This window comes from Cyphellophora attinorum (assembly GCF_001299255.1).
Source record: "Cyphellophora attinorum strain CBS 131958 chromosome Unknown Contig51, whole genome shotgun sequence".
Lineage (NCBI taxonomy): Eukaryota > Fungi > Ascomycota > Eurotiomycetes > Chaetothyriales > Cyphellophoraceae > Cyphellophora > Cyphellophora attinorum.
Genome location: NW_017253279.1, coordinates 50962 through 74282, shown reverse-complemented (window position 1 = coordinate 74282; position 23321 = coordinate 50962). Strand labels below are relative to the sequence as shown.

General features: G+C 54.5%; 11 protein-coding genes across 11 annotated transcripts; 6 read left to right on the top strand and 5 right to left on the bottom strand.

Annotated features, from left to right (window-relative positions):
- Positions 1-1114: 1114 nt before the first annotated feature.
- On the top strand, positions 1115-3259 carry AB675_30 (putative serine protease K12H4.7; the record flags this gene model as incomplete). The annotated part of the gene is made up of 9 exons (XM_018143124.1): positions 1115-1267; positions 1313-1604; positions 1652-1871; positions 1920-2033; positions 2136-2482; positions 2535-2588; positions 2636-2791; positions 2848-3185; positions 3239-3259. 9 exons carry the CDS (start codon positions 1115-1117, stop codon positions 3257-3259), a joined length of 1695 nt encoding a protein of 564 aa, XP_017994728.1.
- A 216-nt stretch (positions 3260-3475) lies between these two features.
- Positions 3476-4640, bottom strand: AB675_29 (putative hydrolase; the record flags this gene model as incomplete). The annotated part of the gene is made up of 3 exons (XM_018143016.1): positions 3476-3640; positions 3695-4470; positions 4517-4640. The coding sequence occupies 3 exons, from the start codon at positions 4638-4640 to the stop codon at positions 3476-3478; spliced, it is 1065 nt and encodes a 354-aa protein (XP_017994697.1).
- A 1563-nt stretch (positions 4641-6203) lies between these two features.
- On the top strand, positions 6204-7835 carry AB675_28 (Maltose permease MAL61; the record flags this gene model as incomplete). Its single annotated transcript, XM_018142908.1, has 1 exon — positions 6204-7835. One exon carries the CDS (start codon positions 6204-6206, stop codon positions 7833-7835), a length of 1632 nt encoding a protein of 543 aa, XP_017994702.1.
- Positions 7836-8541: 706 nt separating this feature from the next.
- AB675_27 (Sugar transporter STL1) lies at positions 8542-10369 on the top strand (the record flags this gene model as incomplete). The annotated part of the gene is made up of 5 exons (XM_018142799.1): positions 8542-8803; positions 8852-9180; positions 9231-9523; positions 9570-9969; positions 10019-10369. The coding sequence occupies 5 exons, from the start codon at positions 8542-8544 to the stop codon at positions 10367-10369; spliced, it is 1635 nt and encodes a 544-aa protein (XP_017994713.1).
- A 140-nt stretch (positions 10370-10509) lies between these two features.
- Positions 10510-11169, bottom strand: AB675_26 (uncharacterized protein; the record flags this gene model as incomplete). Its single annotated transcript, XM_018142691.1, has 1 exon — positions 10510-11169. The coding sequence occupies one exon, from the start codon at positions 11167-11169 to the stop codon at positions 10510-10512; it is 660 nt and encodes a 219-aa protein (XP_017994696.1).
- Positions 11170-12169: 1000 nt separating this feature from the next.
- Positions 12170-14599, top strand: AB675_25 (Sterol 3-beta-glucosyltransferase UGT80B1; the record flags this gene model as incomplete). The annotated part of the gene is made up of 7 exons (XM_018142585.1): positions 12170-12645; positions 12692-12928; positions 12975-13587; positions 13680-13871; positions 13919-14139; positions 14190-14350; positions 14400-14599. The coding sequence occupies 7 exons, from the start codon at positions 12170-12172 to the stop codon at positions 14597-14599; spliced, it is 2100 nt and encodes a 699-aa protein (XP_017994718.1).
- Positions 14600-14662: 63 nt separating this feature from the next.
- AB675_24 (uncharacterized protein) lies at positions 14663-17308 on the bottom strand (the record flags this gene model as incomplete). Its single annotated transcript, XM_018142475.1, has 2 exons — positions 14663-16012; positions 17033-17308. The coding sequence occupies 2 exons, from the start codon at positions 17306-17308 to the stop codon at positions 14663-14665; spliced, it is 1626 nt and encodes a 541-aa protein (XP_017994706.1).
- Positions 17309-17762: 454 nt separating this feature from the next.
- AB675_23 (Ribosomal protein S6 kinase alpha-5) lies at positions 17763-19343 on the top strand (the record flags this gene model as incomplete). Its single annotated transcript, XM_018142370.1, has 3 exons — positions 17763-18302; positions 18359-18646; positions 18693-19343. 3 exons carry the CDS (start codon positions 17763-17765, stop codon positions 19341-19343), a joined length of 1479 nt encoding a protein of 492 aa, XP_017994730.1.
- Positions 19344-19850: 507 nt separating this feature from the next.
- Positions 19851-21140, top strand: AB675_22 (6-hydroxynicotinate 3-monooxygenase; the record flags this gene model as incomplete). Its single annotated transcript, XM_018142260.1, has 1 exon — positions 19851-21140. The coding sequence occupies one exon, from the start codon at positions 19851-19853 to the stop codon at positions 21138-21140; it is 1290 nt and encodes a 429-aa protein (XP_017994716.1).
- An 85-nt stretch (positions 21141-21225) lies between these two features.
- On the bottom strand, positions 21226-21831 carry AB675_21 (uncharacterized protein; the record flags this gene model as incomplete). The annotated part of the gene is made up of 1 exon (XM_018142152.1): positions 21226-21831. The coding sequence occupies one exon, from the start codon at positions 21829-21831 to the stop codon at positions 21226-21228; it is 606 nt and encodes a 201-aa protein (XP_017994701.1).
- A 344-nt stretch (positions 21832-22175) lies between these two features.
- Positions 22176-23075, bottom strand: AB675_20 (putative serine/threonine-protein kinase RTK1; the record flags this gene model as incomplete). Its single annotated transcript, XM_018142044.1, has 1 exon — positions 22176-23075. The coding sequence occupies one exon, from the start codon at positions 23073-23075 to the stop codon at positions 22176-22178; it is 900 nt and encodes a 299-aa protein (XP_017994726.1).
- Between the last annotated feature and the right edge of the window lie 246 nt (positions 23076-23321).

Here is a 23321-nt window from a genome sequence, read left to right as displayed (position 1 = left end):
GCAATTGTTGTCTCCCTAGATAAGTGTTGATTCTCGTTCCCTGTCGGGGTTTAGATTTGGTCAGACGAATAGCTGGCCCGATATCCGCACTTTCGCAGTCAGGCCGGGGGCATTCGCCCTTTGACGGTGCCTGAACCTCGGAGGAGTGTTCCCCAAGCTCTTTCCAAAAGACACTGTCCGGTAACGAACTCTCTACAAAGCAGTGGTGAAGGTCCCGTCGTCCGCCACGGGCGGCGCTATACTTCGCATCGGTGCGCCGTGCAGCCCCAGGGGCATGGCATGTCAGATTTTATGCCAGCTGTGTGTTCCGATCCATAGATGTCACGCCTTCTGTTTCGCAACTGGTCGTCTATCATACTTATGGCGCCTTCCCGTTGCCGGTAAGGAAGACAGATTCGTCTGCTTATGTAAAGAACAGCCGTGCCAAGCCCAACATGCACGTACGATACATATTTAGGCACACTACATTGGTGGTGCACCTCCTACTACAATGAGCGGCCAGTCATGCTGGACTATACACAAAGCAATAACGATTATTCATTAGTGACAATGCGGGTTGTGACTATGCTGCGTTGCCTCCCGCCGACTTGCCGCCGCGGGCCGCGCATTGACATTGATCCGCTTGTCGTCGATGAGGCAGCATATGTCAAGTGAACAAGGTCACGGTGACCCGCTAGAGCTCTTATCAGCAACACTCGAGATAACATGATAGGTAGTAGGGTGCCGGTGTTGCAACCTCAAGTACCCCGCAATTGTTCCGCATTGCAAAGCATTGGCCAAGCTGTCCAAGCTTTTGCTTGAAGAGCCACGCTAGGAACACCCGGAGCACGTCCACCTGTCACGTCAGTGCCTTTTCGTCGACCGCACCTGCCTTTTGGATCGCTAACGCAAGGCACCATGCAGGTTTGCCTTCGGTCCTGGTGCGCCTGACGTGGGAAGCTGCGCGCTTCTGGAGCTTCGCAAGCTTGATGATCGATCTTTTTGGACGCGAATGCGACGTTGGGTATGATGCAATACTTCGCGAGCTGTGACAGCTCCCACCAGAGCATACAAATGTCTCTGCAATGGCGTCGCGCTCGCGTTGCACTTGACACCCTGCGGAACAGTCCTCAAGATGCTGTCCATTGTCGCTTCTTGGGCGCTCGCTCTGGTTGCCGTGAATGCGATCCCTTCGCCTGTGGATTTGCGCGCATCACGCGTTGAGCGCGACCTCGTTCGTCGAGACAGCCGTCCAACAAGCTACCCGGCGAACAACTTCACGCAATTGGTATTTATGTTCCGTCTGAGCTCGTCAGTGTTCTAAGCTCGGCAGATTGATCACTTCCCACAGAGCTCCCGTTATGAGCCTCACACCAACGGCACATTCACGCAGCGGTACTTCTTCGATTCAACCTACTACAAGGATGGCGGCCCCGTTTTCTTGTACATCGGCGGGGAGACCTCTGGCGAGAGCAGGTTCTCAAACCTTGAGACCGGCATCATCCAAATCTTGATGCAGGAGTTCAATGGATTGGGAGTCATTCTCGAGAACCGCTATTATGGCGAGAGCTATCCATTCGAAACCACAACAACAGACGAGCTTGCCTATCTTACGAATGAGCAGAGTAGGTCCTACACCGCGGGTGTTGGGGAGTCTATTGACTTTCAGCAGCGATCGCCGATAACGCCTATTTTGCGCAACGGGCTACCTTTCCAAACGTGACCGGTAATCTCACCGCACCCAACACACCGTGGATCTTGTACGGAGGCAGCTTGGCTGGCGCTGAGACTGCGTTCTCGATTGTCGAGTATGGCGGCTCCGGCGAGAAGATCTTGTACGGGGGCATAGCTTCCAGTGCCGTAGTCCACGCGGTCCATGCGTACCCGCAATGGTTTGTTCGGCTTTCGAAGTCCGTGATGAAGTTGAGCTGACGCTCCAGGTACGATCCAATCCAGAAGCTCGGTCCTCAAGACTGCATCGGGCGCATCAACGATATTGTTGACAGCTATGACGCGCTTGTTGAAGCAAACAATACTGCCGCGATCCAGCAGCTGTGAGTGCCCAGTAACCTGTTCTTCCCTTGCACGTGCCAAGTGCAGGCCATGGCATAATCTTCGGCGCTTCTTAATTGGTGACGATACTGATTGCATTGTAGAAAAGAGCTCTTCGGACTCCAGGATCTCGAATCTGATCTCGACTTCGCTTACACGATTGCTCTTCCGATCGGAGGTCCTGATAACTATCCACTGGGGACATGGCAAGAGTTGAACTGGAACAAGTCGGTTTCGGATCCGCAGTGGTGGTACTTCTGCGGTAACGTGACCGACGACAATGCCCCAGCTAATGTCACGGCGGGTGATAGTTTGCTGGCCAACTATACCGATGGCAAGACGCTGCCGGGACTCGGTGCGTACGCCGCATACTTCCAGCAGGTGTATCTTCCTCTGTGCGAGAGCGGGCGATACGGGAGCACGGATCCTGGCTGCTTCGGGACACAGAATGGTGAGCCGCTTCTCTCGGATGATTTTGAAGGAAGGCACTGACTCCCACGAAGAATCATACTGGAATGACACAACGCCCAGCACGTCGCGTTCATACACATATTCCAGTACGTGAAGGCCTCCTCAGGGCTTTTCACTTGCTAACATCTGGTAGCATGCACTGAGTTGGGTGCTTACCAACAGGGACAACCCGAAGGCAAGCCATCGCTCCTGTCTCGCAGCATCACAACATCGTTCACACAACAATGGGTATGTACCCCTACATACTCAGATCGGGCGGGCAATCAGTCTCCTGGTCCTGCTTCTTCCGGTATATGTTCACTCTGACAGGCGCGATAGTGTAATTGGGCCTTTCCCCCGGGAAAGTACAACTCGATACCGACCGATGGACCAATCTCACCCACTACAACAAATACGGCGACTTGAACATCACCGGAGAGCGACTAGCCTTCATCGATGGAAGCTCCGATGTCTGGCTCGATGTCTGCTACCACTCAACCTTGACCAACACGTCAGCAAACCGCGTCGCGAACCCAAATAGTAATGCCACAGCAGCTAGCGAGGTCGAAGCGTATCTGATCAATGGAGGCGGACACCATTGGGACAGCTATGGGATCTTGGATGTTGACGCGGAACCAGACTTCATCATGCAGGCGCATTTGTGGGAGATTAAGGTGGTGAAGAAGTGGCTAGACGCCTTCACGGTGAGTACTTTGGTCCTGAAATGATCAAGGGGCCGATACTGACATATACACAGAGTGATTGGTATAAGCAGTGATCGGTGTGAAAGTGTGGAGATCGCCGTACCGGAAGGACTCCGTGGTACCTGAGTGGTGTTCTCCGGCTATAGTTGGCTCAATAGCCCCAACTCAAGTGGTCGCTGCCGATTCGAGTCCTTGAGCACTCTACAGCACCGAGTGACATGAGTGCGTTTCAAAGCTCGTACGAGTCGATGCCTGTGTCTCGAATCTTGGCAGCAATGTTGGCCGCATTCCTAAATCTCGAGCAAGTCTGGGTTGTTCTGCCATGCCCGCGGGTCGATGTCGAAAGGGCCAACCTCTCGCTCGCAAACGGTTCCTGGCGTAGGCAACTCGCCAGTGACAAAGTATCGGCGGACAGCCCGACCGACGCACATATTCGGGTGTGCTCCTAGGCCATGCTTCAAATACTAGGTCAGAATCGCTCGTCAGGACAGAGAACAAAGAGAGCTTACCCCATAGCCATCATGTAGCAGCACTCCGCTGCCCTCAAATCCCGTGCTAGCATTCCGCGCAGATGCGACCGGTGCAGCGGGATCATACAGGCCGTTGACGAACAATATCGGATGCTTTGTCTTCGCCCTGAAGTTGCCATCATACCGCTCAGCTGGCTCAATGCCCCAAGCAGCACAGACCAACGAAGTGGCAGTATTCACGTCGGCGAAACTGCTGACTTGTGCTTGCTGCAGGATCAATTCGGCCAGATCATTGGGTGACTGCGCGCGGAGTAATGAGTCGGCGCATCGTGTTCCGAACACCGCCGCGCTGCCCTTGTTGTACTCGAACTCCGTCTCTGTAGAGCTTGTGCCGTCTCCAGGATCCGACTCGGTTTCGGCGGTCGCCGGAGTGAAGTCTGCGTTGATGAATTGCAACTTGCGGCCCAGCTCTGCCCAGCCTGTCGGCCAGTATAGTCCTCGGTAAATGACATCGTTCTTGAGCTCACGATACAGTTCCGGACCTTTCTCACCCGCAGCCATTTCGCGCAGCACATCGTTGAGGGTATCGATCAAGTCGGCGGCGTTGTCTCCCGGGTCTGAGAGCGGACATTCGCTGGAAGCCATACATTCGAGGATGAAGGCGTAAAAGGTCTTGTCTGCATCCAGCAGCATTTCAAGCGAGGTACCAGCCATGTACTCATGGGGGTTAACGGTTGCGTCCAGCATCATGCGGTCGACGCGGTCTGGAAACATTGCTGCAAAGGTCATCCCAAGGACGGTGCCATACGAGCTTCCTAGTGAGGTCAGCTGGGCTCGCCGTGCGTTTCCATCAGGGCATACCCCAGAAGCGAAGCAAGCCGTCCTCGCCGAGCCGCTCGATGATTTGAAGCATGTCCCGTGCATGGAATGCTGTGCTCATGTATCGACTTGCGGGCCTCGACCTCCAGACAATCATTCGCGGCATTTTGGTACATCGCCCATTTCTCATCGAGCACGTTCTCGAGACGCCGCTGATACAGCTTGGGCATGTCTGACAATGGCGGCACTGCAGGCATTGGCCGTGCACAAGAGAATGCGGCAGTGTTACCGGTGCCTCTGCAATCGCTTGAGTCTCGGCTTGCTAGCATGGTTGTGGTGTGCTCACCTTGGGTCGAAGCTCACTAGGTCATAGCTGCCGCCAAGAATCCTACCATAGTCAGCACGGAGCCTTGATGCGGCGCTGGTCCGGGCCTACGCGTGAAATCTGCTCGCTCGGAGTGCAAGGTAATCGCAGCCAGACTCGCCTGGGCCGCCAGGATTGATGATGACGCTGCCTCTCGAGGGCTGTTTCGTCGCCTCGATTCGCAGCAACTGCAGCTCAATTGTCAGTGAACTGTCGTGGTCCGTATAGTCCAGAGGTACGTCGATGTTCGCGCATTGTATCGGGTAGAGCAGATCGCTCTGATTCACACCGAAGTCGATGTCTGCGCAAGAGTCCCATCCTATTAGAGGAATTCCTGATCCAGCGCCGTGAGTGAGGACTTCAGGAATGGCCAGCGCGTTCCCTTGCCATATGCCTAGGTGAGACGGGAAAGTGGTCAATAAGGACAGATTCGCAATGAAATTCATCCTCCAGTCTTTCCATCAGCAATACGATCCGTGCACAAGTGCCATATCGGACCGTTGAGAGCCGTAGAGCTCGAGCATCATGGTCTCGAGCTCATCGTTGCAATGCTCTGGCTGACGAAGGCATCTATGTGTGCAACGAACGTGGTTTCTGAGAATCAAAAACAAGCGCTGACGCGTGACGTCACTCGAGATCGCTTGAGTGATCCGTTGCGAGGGCGAGCTTGAACCACGTCGCTTCCTGTCCATCACCGCTGCCGTTACTTTGCAGCAGTATACATGCGTCCGCTATGCATTTGACGCGCTGGGAGCAGAGTATGCCTAGGCGAGTAGCCTTGCTGGCGCAGTGTTCATCAAAGTATGGCACAGTGAGCCGCGACAACATCGCAGCATCGCTCTTGTCCTTGGCCTAAAGTGTCTGTCAGACGTTCCTGTCCTTTGCTCCTGCCTGTTGCAAATTCATTTGGCGCCATCAATTCAACGCTCATCAACGCGTAATCGCACGGTGTTTTGATGTGCTGTGGCAGAGATGGTGCCGATGGTCTTGGCGACCGGAAGAGGTCGAGCGACCTTCGCTAAAAAGAAGCGGAAGCCGCTTCAGTCGCCGAATCTCGCATTTCACCCCAGGAACGAATAGGACCCGCAGATTTCTTGACGCCGTCGTCTCGAACACCCTAGATCTACCCCAGATCGCAAATCTTCCCCACGCTTGGCCTGGCTACAAGCATGTTCTGGACAACCTCCAGACCAGATTTCAGACACGGGGCATCCACTGCACACACTAATTGACTATGTTGCCTCGGTCTTTTGGGAACGGTAGCATTATATGAGCAATGCAACCCTCGAAACGATGGAACTACTCTCAGCACCAGCTTCGTGATCCCAGGTGGCACATCTAAGCCTTCCACTGCCAGCTTCCACCATGACGGACGACCAGAAGACCGCCGGCACCAGTGCCGCTGAGCGCACCGGTACTTTGACAGGTACCACACGCAATGCCACGAATGTCGAAGATATTGAGACTACAGGACCCATGACTGAGCCGGAGAAGGACCTCCGCCTGTGGGAGGCAATCAAGCTGTACCCCAAAGTTACGGGTTGGTGCATGGGCCTCACTAGCGCGATCCTCCTCTGGGGCTACGATAATATCATCGTTGGCCAGATTACCGCCCTGCCCACATTTCAGCGCGACTTCGGCGAGTGGTCGGTTTCCGAGGACGACTATATCTTTCCCGCGTTCTGGCTTGGACTGTGGTCCTCGAGTACAAACATCGGGGCCTTTTTCGGTTCAATCACTGGCGGTTTCATCCAGGACCGGATCGGCAGGAAACTCAGTCTCAATCTGGGAGCTGTTCTTGCGGCTCTCGGTGTCTGCATCATTTTCTCGTCGTACTGGGTTGGTGATCTAGAGTCGAAGCGTGGCGTTTTCTTCGCTGGAAAAGTCTTCGCTGGCTTCGCAACTGGTATCGTCAAAGTCCAGGTCCTGACATACATCTCTGAAATCACACCCACAGCGCTCCGAGGCTCCGCATTAGCACTCGTTCCTACCTTCACCCTTCTCGGCCAACTAGTGGGTGGTCTCATCATCTTTGGCATCAACGAGAGCGAGTCGCCTACGGGATACCTGGTTGTTCTTGGATCTCAGTGGATACTTTCAATTGTGCCCTTGGTGCTATCAATTTTCATGCCGGAGTCGCCCGCATTCTTGATCAGAAAGGGCCGGCATGAAGAGGCTATGACGGCGATCAAGCGCCTTGTCGCTCCCAAAGTTGACCCTGAGAAGGTCTTCCGGCAGACCAAACTGACGATTGAACAAGAAGCTGCGCAGGCCGAAGCTGTCAACTATCGCGACTGTTTCAACCGTGCCCATCTTCGTCGAACCTGGATTGTGCTGTTCGCAAATCAGTTGCAATCTCTGTTCGGGCTGGATTTGCTCAGCACTGCGTCATATTTTCTCCAGGTCATCGGCATGGACTCCGGAACCAGCCTGATCTTTCTCATCTCAGGTATTGCCCTTGGCATGGTCGCGAATGGTGTCAGCATATGGCTTCAATCACGAGTCGGAAGACGTCGGCTCATCATTCCCAGCTTTGTGGCTGCCGGGATTCTCTACACAGGAATGGGCATCGCTGGATGCTTCAAGACCACCGCTGTTCAGTGGTACAGCGCAGTGTCGCTCAACCTTGTCATCGTTGTCTGCGGTCTTGGCGCCTGGCCCGCCGGCTACTCGGTCATGAGTGAGGCATCTGCATTGAGGTTACGCTCCAAAAGCCAGGCTATCGGTGGTGTCAGTCAACAGGCGGCGAGTGTCTTGTTCAAGTTCACGCTGCCGTTCATTTTCAATCCAGACGCGGGCAATCTCAGAGCAAAGACCGGATTCGTGTACACGGGACTATGCCTCATCGGCGGATTTGGGACGTTCTTCTGGGTACCGGAGATGAAGGGCAGGAATGCCCTGGAGATTGACGATATGTTCGAGCTGAAGTTGCCTGCACGCCAGTTCAAGCATTGGAAAAGTGAGCGTGGCGAACACGTTGAGGCGAAGGAGGAGTAGTGTCGCGGGCTGGGAGGCTCCAAAGGACTCCCCATGCAGCTGAAGCTGGTGCGATCTGTAGCTATCTGCCTCCGAGTGGAGTCAGATGCTACGGCTCAAGCACTTGTGAACACACTATGTTCGAGCTTTTCAGTCGCAATTTCTCATCTGCGTGATGCGAGCAGATCCTCCGCATAATCGTATTCTCAGGCCCTCGTCATCATCGCGCGATGAGAGCACGAACTGCGGAGATCGCCCCCTGCCTTTGTGGGGAAGCAATCGCGCTAGACGCGGCATTGCATCACCCGCAAAGCTTCGATCAATCGGTCGTCCTGTGTGCACGCCTTTTGGTTGCAGCTTTTCGAGACGCCAGGCATTCTGCTTTCCGTATAGTCGTTCCAGAACCGCATCTGCAGAATCCAGATCAGTGGTACAACTCCAAGCACAGCTATGGGGTCATGCCGTCCGATGCACATGGCGCCACATGCTCGACAACTGTGATGCGCACGCGGTGACCGGCAAATGTTGAGCTATACTTCTGCGATCGTTTCGTGTCGACCGTGTCGATTGTGTCGTCATTGCTCTTCCTCTGCTCCATGCTTCACAGAGAGCCGCTACCACTAGTGTGGCGATCACAGATGGACACGCTTTATCTATAGATACGCTTGACGGTGCCTCAATTCTTTATCTTTCTCAGTGCGCGAGACCCCGGGACGGACCAGCAAACATGTTCGGAAGCGGCAAGAAGAACTACTTCGGCCTACGTGGCACGCGACTCCAAGTTGCTGTGGGCGTTCTGGCTGGTCTTGACTTCCTCTTATTCGGATATGACCAAGGCGTGACTGGTGGTTTGCTGACGCTGGAGAGCTTCCGTTCGACATTCCCACAGATCGATCAGTACGAGGATGGCATTTCTGCCGCTGAGAAGAGCGCCCGGTCCACATACGAAGGCATCACTGTGGCTAGCTACAATCTAGGATGTTTCATTGGTGAGTAGGCTGAAAATGTCGTGCTGGCGCACAGTTGATCAAGCACAGGTGCTGCGGCATGCATCTTTGTCGGGAATATACTCGGTCGACGCAAGACCATCTTCGTCGGGACGTGTATCATGATTGTGGGAGCAATTCTGCAATGCACGTCCTACGAGCTCCCGCAGTTCATTGTCGGAAGGATCATTACTGGTATCGGCAACGGTCTCAACACCAGTACGGTGCCCACTTGGCAGAGCGAATGCTCGCGATCTCACCGCCGTGGTCAGCTGGTCATGATTGAAGGCGCTCTTATCACGTGCGGAGTGATGATTGCTTACTGGATTGACTTTGGCTTGTATTTCACAGATCCAAACCCAGTAGCATGGAGATTTCCGGTGCGTTCTACCAGTTCTTCCATCTCACAGCATGACTGACCGCGCTCCAGCTCGCTTTCCAGATCTTCTTCTGCATTCCCATCGTCTTACTCGTACTGCAGCTGCCAGAATCACCACGCTGGCTCATTCTCAAAGGGCATGAAGACGTTGCAGTCAATGTTCTTGCTGCGCTCAATGCCAAAGAGCCTGACAGTACATACGTACAGAACGAGTTCTTTGCCATTAAGGACACCGTGCTCGAGGCTTCGAAGGGCTCTTTCAAGGATCTCTTCACAATGGACGAGTACCGCCACTTCCATCGTACCGTACTGGCATATGTGAATCAGATGTTTCAGCAGATCAGGTATGGCCTTCCCCTTTCGGCTGTGGAGTAATGCTGACGCCAGCAGTGGCATCAATCTCATCACTTACTACATTCCGACCGTCCTGCAGAACGAAGTCGGCCTATCCGCGTTCAACGCCAAGCTGATCGCCGCCTGCAACGGCACCGAATACTTCATGGCGTCCTGGATAGCAGTATTCACCATCGAGAAGGTGGGCCGGCGCAAGCTCATGATCTTCGGCGCTGCCGGCATGAGTATCTGCATGATCGTGCTCGCAATCACAGGTTCAATCGGCACCTCCAAGTCCGGCATTGCAGAGACGGTCTTCCTGTTCTTGTTCAATACCTGCTTCGCGATCGGATGGCTCGGGATGACTTGGCTCTACCCTGCGGAGATCGTCCCGCTGAAGATTCGTGCTCCAGCGAACGCGGTCAGCACGACTGCGAACTGGATTTGGAACTTCATGGTTAGTGCTACTCTTTGCTTGCAGTGTCTGTTGCTCACGAATGCTATAGGTCGTAATGATCACCCCCGTCGCCTTCTCCACCATCGGCTACAAAACCTACATCATCTTTGCCGTCATCAACGGCGCCCTCATCCTGCCTGTCACCTACTTCTTCTATCCTGAGACAGCATATCGGTCGCTCGAAGAAATGGATACGATCTTCACGAAGACCAAGAGTGTCTTCAGCGTGGTCAAAATCGCCAAGGAAGAGCCATATCGTTATGACAAGAACGGCGACGTGCTGATCGACTACACGGACACAGCGGAGCACGGGCGGAGGAAGAGTAGTGCGACATATGCGGATGTGCCGAGGAGAATGAGTCGGGCTAGTGAGAAAGAAGGAACTGATCATCGTGTGTGAAGCGGCTTATGGAACGCAATATGTTGTCTCTGAAGGGAAGGGTGCGGCGATCGACTGATTTGGTACGTGGTTTAGGGTACGAGCTCGTCTAGAGAGAATGGCGGCATACTACGAAAATATCCACGAACGCGCGTACTGCTTCACATGTCGCTCCTGGGCGCTTCAGCGCTTTGCTTCTGTTCAGGACACCCAATCCCAGCAAAGACTTCGGCCCCGATCTCCCCGACTTTTTGCGCAAAGAAGCGCGTAACAACCTTTGTCCTCTCCGCCGTGCCCCAGAAGTCATAACCCTGCAGCACAGCCGGTTCCTGGTCGTCCAGATAGACCACCACCGCAATGCCGCCATCTCCCCCACCACCATACAGGAAATCCCAGCTCTGCACCTCGCCCACCCATGGGTCGAGGACTGCGCCGCCAAAACTCGCATTCACGTCCTGCAGATAAGTCGCAGTGATGAGCGGAAATCCCGGGCTGCCCACATAGTCCTCGAAGCAACTCGGTGTACTGTTCATGCTCGGACCAACAATGACTTGAACGTTTGAGACCCCTCCGGAAGAGCTTGTGTTGGTGTAGTCGAAGAAGCTAGTCCCGTAGCCACCGTCATAGGTCTCGTCGATGCGGACTTTTTGGTGGATGGCAGAGTTGTACCAGAATCCGCAGACGATGTGCGAGAGGGTGTTTGAGTATTTGTGCTGGATGAAGATGCCAGAGAGCTCGGTTGCGATGAGGGGAGGGGAGGGTTGGTGGAAGGTGGCGTTGAAGAGGGAGAGGTGTGGGAAGAGGGTTGATGAAAGCGCCATCTGTAGTAGTGAATGGCCCGGCTATGGGCACTTCAACAATTTGAGATCCCATTGCACCATTTATATTCAGGTTATATACAAATTGCAGGGGTTGAAATTGATCGCTGCCTGGCGTATTTTACTGACTTTCGTGGAGGCATATTCACTTACGTCGTCACTGAACACGAACGCTACCAGCGGTCTCGTCTGGGAGAGTGCGTTGAGTTATGGCACAGGAGAGCAGCAGCAGAATTGGAGCAGGAGCCTGGACACACATGCCTCGCGTTCAAGCTTAAGGGGGTTGTTGGTCGCGGACACGAGCTGTGAGACACCAGCCACAGACTACGACGGCTACCGGCTCGTGACATTGGAAACGACATCAATTACTGCCTGACCGTGGGAGAGATTCGCAGTTGTGAGCGGGATGGCATCGCCGCAGCTTGCCCCGAGCCAATGAGAGACGCGGCGGTCTTTGGCTTCACGGTTCCACCACTTCCACCACTGGCGTTGTTTCGTGTCTCTCAGATATGGAAGCGGGACAAAGGGTACGAATTTTCGAGGCGTGGTAGCATGAATCGAAACGCGTCTGCCTGCGCCTACAATCATGGCTGAGCGGTGTTCGATGATCTGCCAGAGCTATAGATTTTGTCGACGTGGACGAGAACGAGACAGGAAGTATTTAAAAGGCCAGCAGGAGAGGGACATTTGGGATGGGCAAAGCGAAAGTGATACTGCAGATGCCTTGCGGAGATCTACCTGATATGACTTCGACCGGCCCTGACCTGCATGACGGTGCCATCCATCCAGGTGATGCGCCCCCTCCGGCGTATGCGTTGCCCGCGACCGCTCCCACCCTCGGCGACGATGCAAAATCCACTTGGACATTTCGCCCGAACTTGAGGATCTGTTGTCGTCCATTTCGATCGAACAACCGTTAAGCAGCAACACCGACCGACGTCAGTCTTCAGCAGAGCGGACTGCCCCCAACAGTGCCCGCCAAGTCCCACGGCTCAACATCCTCATGCTCGTGGTAGGCTCACGCGGCGACGTACAGCCATTCCTTGTGCTTGCACTTGCGCTGAATCGATGTGGACATCGCGTACGACTGGCAACGCACAGCCTCTTCCGTGACTTTGTCCAAGGGCATGGTGTCGAGTTCTTCGATCTTGGAGGCGATCCGATGGAGTTGATGGCATACATGGTTGCAAACCCAGGGTTGATGCCGCGTTTCGAGGCGTGGCGAAAGGGCGAGGTGATTCGTAAGCGGCGCATGATGAGCGAGATCGTTCATGCAAGTTGGCGGGCATGTTTCGAATCGACAAGGCGATCTGCCGAGAAGAAAAAGGCCAAGGAGGGCAAGCTGTGGAACGAGAAACGTCGAGCGGCGGAAACGGAGCTGCAGCCCTTCGTGGCAGACGCGATCATCGCCAACCCGCCATCGTTGGCGCACGTCCACTGTGCTGAGAAGATGGGTGTTCCTCTTCACATCTTCTTCACGTAAGTCTGCCCACTGCTGTATACGATTGGACTCACAGCATTGCAGTATGCCATGGTCACCGACTTCTCAGCTCCCTCATCCACTGGCCACCATCAAGACATCCTCTCAGAAGCCGAGCAGAGTCAATGCGATTTCGTATCTTCTTGTCGAGAGTCTGATCTTGCAGGGTTTGGGAAGCATGATCAACAATTTTCGGACGAAGGTCTTACGCCTGGATCCGATTCATCCAAGCAGAGCGCCAAGCTTGTTGCACAGCGGACGAATACCACACACATATCTGTGGTAGGCAGAGACACGTCTTACCATCGATCGGTGCTGACACAAACAGGTCTGAGAGCGTATTGCCACGACCGAAGGACTGGCCGTCGAATATCGGTGTGACAGGATTCCTCCCGCTAGAAGGCACATTGAAGTACTCGCCGCCAGAGAATTTGCGCAAGTTTCTCGCCTCCGATCCGCCTCCAGTATACGTCGGATTTGGCTCCATCGTGGTCGCAGATCCAGTGGCATTCTTGACTATCGTCGTTGATGCAGTGCGCTCGACTCGGAAACGCTTAATACTGGCAACGGGATGGAGTGGTGGGAAGGGCGCCGGTCTAGACCTCGAAGGCCAGCCAGATATCTTGGTCTTGACTGCAGAGTGTCCGCATGATTGGCTGTTCCCGCAAGTCTCATGTGTCGTACATCATGGCGGCGCAGGAACCACTGCTTCCGGTCTGAGAGCGGGTCGTCCAACAGTGATCGTGCCGTTCTTCGGCGACCAACACTTCTGGGGTGACTGCGTTTGCGAAGCCGGAGCCGGGCCTCCTCCCATCCCGCACAAGCAAATGACGTCGGAAACGCTTGCGGCAGCTGTTTACTTTGCATCTCGTCCGGACGTAGCCAATCGTGCGAACGAGATTGGGTTGCGGATCAGATCGGAGAACAGTGTCGAGAAAGCCGTCGCAAGTTTCCATAATGGTTTGCCTGATCAGGGACTTGCTTGCGATCTATTCCCTGAACGCGCCGGAGTCTGGCAGCTAAAGAAAACCAGCTGATCCTGAGCGCTGTGGCAGCGGCGGTGCTGGCGAGAAAGCAGCTGATCAACATGGACGACCTGGAGCTGCACCGCAAATGTGACCTGGACATCGCACATGGGCCATACGAGCCGGCATCCGGGGCTGCGTGGGCCATAACGGAATTACTGTTCGATAGTCTTCGTGGGATGGGCGAGATACTAGCGGAGGTCGGCAATTGGCCAGTCTTTACGTATCGAGCAGGCCAGAGGATCAGAAGGAGATTCCCAAACGACCGAGCCGTGGCAAAGATGCAATCGTGGCGAGAGCCTCAAGCGAGCAAACTGTGGGGCCTCCCAGCGACACAGCTAAGAAAGCCTTGAAGTTCCCTGGAACATACTTTGTCGATGGCAGTTTGAGAATCGGCAAAGCAGCCGTGCGGGCTCCTGGTGACTTCACCCTAGCAATGGCTTACGGAGCGCATGATCTGCCACGATTGTGGGGCGATAAGACCGTGAGGAGAGCTCCGAAGTCACCGGTGTTGGCAGTGGGCTGGCGGCCGGTTGCGAAGGATTGTTTTGGGGCGTCGCCGACGGTATCTCGGGCCTCTTCGTGCAGCCAGTCGCCGGTCTCGTGAAAGACGGTCCGGTAGGCATGGCGAAAGGAGCAGCTAGTGGGATACTGGGCTTGCCTGTGAAGTTCTTTGCTGGTATGTTGTTAATCTTGTCATTCGAACTTGCAGACTGACAAGACTTCAGCTGCGAACGCAATCGTTGGCTACCCTTTGAAAGGCATAGATCTTGCTGTTTCCGGAGCATTCGCCACTGACGGCGTTGCGGCGATCAAGCTTCAGACCAAGATACAAGGAGAGCGAGAGCTCCGCAGTCTGGCTGAACAGTCAAAGCAATTGATCGTCCATAGATGGCAGGACTTCGTCATTCAACGGGCACAGACTTGAACGAAAGGCGGGCCATGTCTCGGACAGCATTCGCTTTGCCGATAGAGCCAGATCCGATATCACCTAGGGTACGATGTCGAAATCCTCGCTGATCATAGTCCAATATCTTGGGTCGTCAGGATCGCCGTCCGCTACCATTCGATCGACATCATTGCAGAAAGCGAACTCTGCTCGGAAGGACCTCGATGCTGTCCCGTCACTCAGTTGCAAGGTAAACGTTGAGCACCCGTGAATTCTGGCCCGTTCTGGAACAAAGCCGTCGACCACGATCTGCTCTAGCTGCAATGCTCGTCGGGCAACAGCAGTCGATTGCGGGCTCTTCCAAGGTCCCTCGCAGCCTAGCTGTGAGAGAAGTGTAATGGCCCTCTGTCTGATTGGTAGGCTGCGACACTTCATTGCCGTCAGATAGCATGGTTGAAAGATGCCCGGCTCTAGGCTGTACTGGAATGCAGGTCTGACGGACACTTCATTGACCGGGTGTCGGGTCAGTAGCTCGCATGCCTGGACTATGTCGGCGAATTCGGTATTATAAACATCATAGGCCACTTCGTACGGAACAAGGATGGTTGAAAGGTAGATGAATGTGCTGAGACACTGTGCTCGGAGCACAAGATTCTTCTGGATATCGCCGGCACGTTTTGTGTGCATGAGATCACTGGATCGTAAAGAGGCCAGCGCAGATCTGAGAGCCGCTAGGTATCGGCATTGCTCTTCGACAAGGGCCGCCGGTGCGTAAGCTGCACTCATGTATTTGAAGGGCGATACACGGTAGGCGAAGTGGTAGCAGCTGTGCAACAGCTGAAGTATAGCCATCTTGTCTGTAGTTTTACAAGTCCCCATGAGTTGGACAGCACCTGGACAGAAGGTAGGATCGAGATCTGGTGGCTGAGACAATCTAAACCAGGCTGTATGTATGTCCATACTCAATGCAAGTGCGTGTAGATTCTCGCATTCTGAAGCGGGGCTGAAGCTGGACATTGTGCTTGACACTGGCGCCGGACTGGACTGGTGAGAGCTCGTTGCGGGGGCAGCACGGATGCGACCGATGGCTAAAAAAGCACCACGCAGGTGGAGGGCGCCGCCAGCCAAGTCGCCACACAACGCCTCGCTTGCCGCCAGGAGGACGCTGGCGATGAAAACCTGAGCAGCACTGGTCGTTTTTGTCGTACGTAGCTCTTTCTGCAATGCAAGCAATGCCGCATGTCGTCGGCGGAGAATGCTGTGCGCGGAGTTGCACGAGAATGACGCCGAGGCCGACTGAACGACGGCACCAAACAAGACCATACCAGCGCGCACGGCTGCATTGGTGACCGAGAGCTGGACAATTAATCGAAGCCAGGTGGCACCGTCGTCTTTCATACTGCAGAAGCCATGTCGGAGAGTCTCGAAACAAAGACTTGAGAGATTTGCGGCCTCGTGGTCATCAGTTCTTCCGGGCCCTATGAGTCGATGTAAGGCTTCTGAGGCGTAGCCGTGGCATCGCTTCCCTGCAGCATGACACCTCAGGCAAGTCGGCCGCGTTTCGTCGCATTTCTTCTTGCACGCCCTTTAGTAGTCAGCCAGTGCAAGGGACAATGTGTTGGCTATACTGACTTGCAATTGAGACAGCCGTTCTTTGGTTGGATGACATTGCGCCTGGTCCGCTTCGGTAACAGCCATGAAGACAGCATAGGCATGGCGGTGACAGGCTCATACTGCGGTGTCTCATGCATGTAGCAAGGACAAGAGAAAGTGTGGATCGGTTTGCACTGTCAGAATGCACAGGCTGCAGGATTCCGGAGATTTAGTGACGATCCCCGGCATTCCGCATTTGGTGCAGATGGCTTGGCGACAGGGCTTTGCGGTCGTACCGGCGAGCATTGGTCGGTGCAACCGCTTTGAGCGGCGTTGATGAAAAGCCCGGGGAAGTCCTAGACCATGTATGATCTGCTGAAAAGCAGAAAGAAACTCCATTTCACCGCAAAGGGTCGTTCTCAAGCATGACAGTTTCAGAGGCATGGGAGCGGGCCTGGACGACAGCGGCGTTTTGGGCGTAAGCGATGAGGACACGCCTGCAGCATCCCTCATGAGCACGACTGCCATGATTGAGAAGCGTTGATCACAACAGGGAAGTAGCATTGAATCGAAGTGAACGTGAATGTGGTATCATTGAAAGAGCCTCGTAGCCGAGGCATACGCGAGTCGCTAGGGCGGGACGCGTAGTTTATAGAAGCGAGTTCTCCTGCTCGTCCGTGATCTTGTTACCATCTCGTGGATATGCTCGTCGGCATGTATGGGCCGTTGCCATCGTGACTTCTGTATCCGGTTTGGTTTTGATTCACGTGTCTGGGATGAATCTTCTCGCTCCCAGCTCAAGACTCGTCGATCTTGCCTTCGTGGTCTTCTCCGATTGTGTGATGTGTGATCTGATCGATATGCTGAGGATGCGGGTACCTTCACTCGCCAAGTCGGTGTGGGTGAGGGAGATAAAGAGGCAGGTCCGTTCATGCAGCCGGGGTGCTTGTCAATGTGTGCTCGCCAGATGGCTTCTAGTTGGTCAAGCCTCCTCGCCATAGACGTCGCAGACGTTCGTCGGTGGCGTCGAGGATTATCCCACAGCTTCTGAAGGGCACCATCGACTGTCTGTTGTGCTCGGATGCCATCTAGCTTGATGATGGCGTTGTTGATTTGAGTGCCTCGGGCGGCGTCGACGTCGTGGAAGACTTCCATCTTTGTAAGATGTTGAGGTCGAGGGTGGAATGAGGAGTGATTGAATCACTTGAGATCACGAACGGTGCATTCTGGAGGGAGGAACTGCGGATGTTGTTGCTGAGATGATGTTGAAGTCGTGCTTGCAGATGAGAGTGGCAAGAGGGGTCCGTGCGCAGCAAGTCACGTGAGATTACTAGCCCTTCGGAGAAATAGAACACCCGCTCCGCCCCGATCGCTGCCTGATTTCTGGTACTTCGATTTCCCCTCCCTCCCCCTCGAACTTTGGCATGCGCATGATCTCCTGCTCTGCTCCCTTTCACTCACTTGCGCAGAGCCTGCAGTCCGCAGTCCTTCGTGGCTCCTGGCTGCGCATGATGGAGGGTGGTATAAAAGGATCACCTGCGCCCTCGTAGGTTGAGGCTTTCTCTCCCTCTCCATTTCCTCTTCTCGGTTTCGCGCTCCAGTTGCGAGCATGTCGCAGTCCCTTGCTGGCGACACGCAGACGCTGTCCGAGTTCGAAGCCGAGCAGCGGGCTGCAGAAGCTGCATCTTTCGATGAATCCCACACTGCTGGTTTCGACTTCGCTGCCCTCGTGCCCATCAACGACTCTGCGAGGTTCGCTTTCGATCAAGTTGTCCGTCTCAAGCTTGCTGATGCCGGTTGGAACTCACACGCCCGTGAATTTATCCATGTGAATCAAGAGCTAGAAACACTCGATGGTGACGACTCGGACGTTGAAGTTGGCGCAGTCAACAAGACTATCTACACTGGCCACTTCCGCATGAGCTTGAGTCTGCCTCCTGCTCGTCCTCCTCGCGGATGGGTCATCGGCTGCGGTAAACAGGCGCTGTCAGATCCTGATGTCGACTTCCTCGTCACTGTCGATCGAAAAAGGGATCGCGTCGCGTCGCAGCATGCTCAGATCGTGTTCCACCGAGAAACGCGTGTGCTGATGCTCAAGGTGCCGCCCTCGAAGCGCGCTTTTCTCGACGGTGTCCTCGTCGCTGACGGTGTTGCCAAAGTCACCAAGACAACGTCGACAATACTTATTGGCAATCTCGCTTCCAGCTCCGCTTCCACCAAGATCGCAAAGACGATTTCCTGCGAGGTCTTGACCGACTGGCTGAGCTCACTAACCTCTTCGACGGCGATCGTATCGAGACTGTTGACCCGACGCCTTCTGACCAATACTTCGTCCTTCGAGGTTACGAACTACAGACTCCCCAAGCCGCCGGCGCCTATGGTGTTGTGTCTGCGTGTATCAAGATCAACACAGGTGACGTATATGCAGTGAAGAGAGTGAAGAAGGCGAAAGACGACCGTGAATTGAATATACTTGGTCTCCTCAAGTCACATGTAAGTCTCGCCCTGCCCTGTGATGTCGATGACTGAGTCCTGCGAGCCACATATTTGCTCACTAGTTGAGTCCTTTACCCTCGGCGCCTCACGGGTGCAGGAAGTATATATGATCCTCACGCCCTACGCGCCTCAGACCTTGCTGGCGCTCATGCGTCGCCGACCCGACTTTGCGACTGGATTGCATGTTCTCGCTCAGGTTGCTCAAGGCTTGCTACATATACACAACTGTGGCATCATACATCGTGATGTCAAGCCTGACAACATCCTCATCGCCGACTCTCGTGTCGTCGTTACCGACTTCGGTCACTCTACCATCGAAACAAATTCAAAAGACCACTTCAAGGGCACACTACACTATCTCCCACCAGAGATCTACGAGCTGAAGAGAGGCATATCAAATCGCGGCCTGTGGTCTGACAGATCAGATGTCTTCACCTTCGCCGTCGTCGCAGTCGAGCTACTGTACGGCAGCTTCAGGCGTAATGAAGAGAAAATGATCAGTCGACCGGTTCAGATGGACCTCCTGCGGAACTTGGCCAAAATGAAGACAGACGTGAGTAAACTGATGACTACTTTGCTGGCATGGGAACCGCGGAGGAGATTGGCCATGGTCGATGTGGTCCGGTCGAGTATCTGGCCACCGGCCGATCCTTCCTCGCCTTCAAGGAAACGCCTGCGGAGCGAGGCCTCTTGAGGCATGCGTGTTGCTCGCTCGATAAATCTATCTCTACCGAAGTCCTGGCATGCTGTCTTGATCGCGCCAGCTCACCAATGGTTTCTCCAGCAGTGCAGGTTTTCCTCCAGGGCCGCAAGTACGCATCGACAATGATCTGCTCGGTCGTCGCTGCGTAGCTTCGGGTCATACGACAAACTACGAGCGCGATATCGCTCCGGTTTACAGACGCGAAAGGAGAGGTGCTGGGCCTCAATTGATCCGGTCGCCAGTTCGGCACGCTCGTTCCAGCTGACGCGAGTGGCTTCTGCAGAAATATGTCGGCACATACCACCGAATCAGGCACCGGGTGCACACACTCTACGCGATTACATCGGTGCTTCTTGCGTCGTTTGCGAAGTGCGCCTGAGTACAAAGAGTGGATCCTCCTGTTAAGCATTGAAAGAGCGACGGTGGTGCTGTCACTGTTGCATATCGTTCGAGCACCACTCTTGAGAGGCACATTCAGACTTGTCGGCTCCACGCAAGATGTTGAGCGTCGGGGTCGCAGGAGGTGGCATCGGCGGGCTGTCCTGTGCTATTCATCTTGCACGAGCGGCGCATGATGTTACAATTCTGGAGCAAAAGTCATCTTACACAGAGGCCAATTCCGGAGGAGGCATTAACTTGACTCCCAACGCTCTTCGTTGCCTGAGCGTTCTCCTCGGAGAAGATACACTACGCTCTATCGTCGACGAATCGGATACAGGCTATGTAAGACGTCATAGCGATGGTGCAGTCGTCAACACCGTGGCTTCGACACCGCGTGGAATGGCCCACCGCCAGGACATTCTGCTTGCCCTTCTGGAGGCCGCCAAGGCATGTGGTGTGAAGATCTTGTACGGTGTCACCGTCGAAGGATTCTACGAAGACTCAGACTCGGTTCAGCTAGCAGGCAGCTGTACACGAGCCTTTGATCTGCTCATTGGCGGAGATGGGATCAACTCGCGTGTCCGCACGGTAATGTTCTCTCCAAGATCACTTGAAGCTGCTCCGACGGGCGCCCGAACATTTCTTGTCACGGTCCCCGAGCAAGCTATGCTGGCGCACGAAAGCACAGCAGAGCTGTATGAACACGGAAAGCGTCCCTTTGAACACTGGCTAGGTCCGGAGCGAGTCATAATCGCGTGGACTATGACTCGGAGACGGGTGCATCACCTCCAATTCTGCGACTTCAATGCGGACTGGGCGGTTGGTGAGATTGGGCACGACAAGCGATGGTCTCGCCGCGTCGACGATATGACGGCGCTGCGTGAGCGGTGGCAGGACTTTGCAGAGGGGATTCGTCGGATCCTGGACCTGGCCTTTGATTGCGTCGAATGGAGGATTGCGGAAGTGCCAGAACTTCCGACGTGGAGCACTCCCGGCGGCCGCATTGTGCTCATTGGCGACGCCGCCCATGCCATCGCTCCGTTTGCCGGCCAAGGGGCCTGCATGGCTCTGGAAGATGCGACTGTGCTCGGACTCCTACTGGCAAGGAATGTATCGAAGGGAGATGTTGTCCAGACGGTGCGGACATACGAAACACTTCGTCGACCGAGGATTGACACCATGCGGCGGATCGTTCACGCTAACACCCAGGCATATTCGGCGTTGAACGTCGATGGTAGCGTCTTCTTCGGCAGACATGCCCAACCCACCGTTGGTGGTGACGATTCAACCCCCTGGACGACTGAGCGGCAGATGGGATGGATCACGTCGTATGATGCTTTTGCGGAAGTCGCCGGGCTGCAGCAGATCGAAGTACTGCAGAAGACCCGAGTACCTCCCATGGCATAGCCCTGCCCCGGGCCTGCACGATTGCCCATGGCAGCTGAATCAGAGCAAGTAGTCCTGGGACTTATTGCTTGCTGATGGCAGAATCTTAGCTCTCTCGCTTCAGCATCTCTCTCGGAACAAATTGCAGATCCTCCTTGTTATGCTCAATCGTTCTGACCATGATGATGTCTTCTTCCTTGCCGACGAGTCCATCCTCTGGCAAAAATTTGTCCACATACTTCCTGAAGTAGTCCGCCGGCACTCCGCTTTCGACGCCGTCGGCAATCGCCTTCCGCATCCATATGATATACTCCTTCGAAATAACGCCCTCGGTCGTTCGCTTTGTATCTGTGTAGCAAGTCGCTGGTGCTTCCTGGCCACTCTGCCAGCCACTGCCGTCTTTGCTTACCATTCGAACATCTAGAGTTAGCTTCTGGTGCCAGTGCGGCACTTCTTCGGACTTGTCGAGGGCGTCTTCGTGCTGCTGGGTCAGGAAGTATAGGTTGCCGTAGACAATGTCGTCGTCACTGGCTCGAATGATGTTGCCGAAGCCTACCGAGCTGATTATGAACTTCCAGCCGGGGAGGACGGCAAGGCCGACGTACATGGATCCCGGACATCGCTGTTGCAGAGTTCGTGGGGATAGGTTTGAAGCATAGCCGAAGTACAGGCAACTGAAGGCTGGCGTTGTCTCAGCATTCGAGTCCTCCATGTTTGACGGTTAATGCAGAAGCCCTCAGCGGTCTACTTGATGCTTCCTACGACAAGGACATGAATCTGGGGAGTCCAACGGCAAGCAATGTGAACGTGGAGTTCATGCGGGGAAATCGGGAGTCATTTTCGTCAGATCAATGTCGGATGCTATACAAAGTACTGGCAATTATCTGAAGTATCTCAGACAGATAACATTCAATCATTTACGCACTATATACGATCACTGATAAGATCAAAGCCATCTAAGACACCATATACTATTGCTCCGGACTCCGCGCTTACCCAAATAGCACATCTCGTCAGAAAACCGTGTCCGATCATCATTCCCGCAACTTGTACATCTCATTCCTGCTTCGCGGACTCCCGCAGAAGCACTGGCACTCCTTCCAACATCGGCCTTTGTTTAGGGCCGATCTGCAACATAAGGCTCAGCACCTTCCGCATATGCGCTGGACACTCGGTGATAGGCCAAGCCGCATCACTGCTTTTCGATGCACAGGCATATACGTTGAATGCTGGACGGTCCTCCTTCGCAGCGGACCAAGGAAACCTTTGCAAGATCATGCAGACGTATAGAATGGCGAGCGACCAGACATCAGCAGCTTGTGGGGAATAGTGCGACGCTGAAAACAGCTCTGGCGCCATGTAAGGCAACGAGCCGACGTCGGCGGTAGGCATCCACTTCCCTGTGCTGATGGTGCCGAAGTCGATGATCTTGATCTGGCCATCCTTGACCAACACGTTCTCGAGCTTGATGTCCCGATGCGCGAAGCCAGTGCTGTGGATGTATGCGACGCCGGCGACGAGTTGCTGGAAGTAGTTCTCCGCGTCATCGGTCAAAATGCCACTCGCCGACAAATCGAGCAAGTTCTGCGGTGCATATTCCATCACCATACTCAGAGCGCCATCGATCGTGCACAGATTGTACGTTTGGATGATATTAGGGTGCCTAAGGCCGTCCGCGATGTAGAACTCGGCAAGGACGTTGGTCGCGTATGTCTTCTCTTTCTTGCCGGAGAAGTTCTTGAACTGCTTTGCCGCATATACAACACCGGTCTTGCGTCGTCGAAGTAGACCTACTGTGGATGTCTTGCCGTCTCCCACTGCGCCTGCCATTCGCTCGTATTCATCGCACCAGCATCGGATCGGGCTTTCTTTCGATATTTTCGGACATCGACATCGCTGTGCGGGCACTTCCTTGACGGATGGCTTCAGCCAACTCCTCGTCTGCGTCTTGAACATTGTCGCCCACACAGTGCTACAAAATTGCCAGAAGACATCGCAGTAAGGCCAGCGGTGAGCCGCCTTTTCAGCTTTTTGTTAGCATCTCACGCGCTGCCGCATTGCTTACAAAATAGAGTTCAGATCTCACTCGCGTCCGCTGCATGGTGTATCTGCCGCCAATAAGGCATCGGTCAACAGGCGTGAGGCTTGCTGCGGAATTCTTGTCTGCTCGTGTTGAACAAGTCACAGGGCAGTCCACGGTTG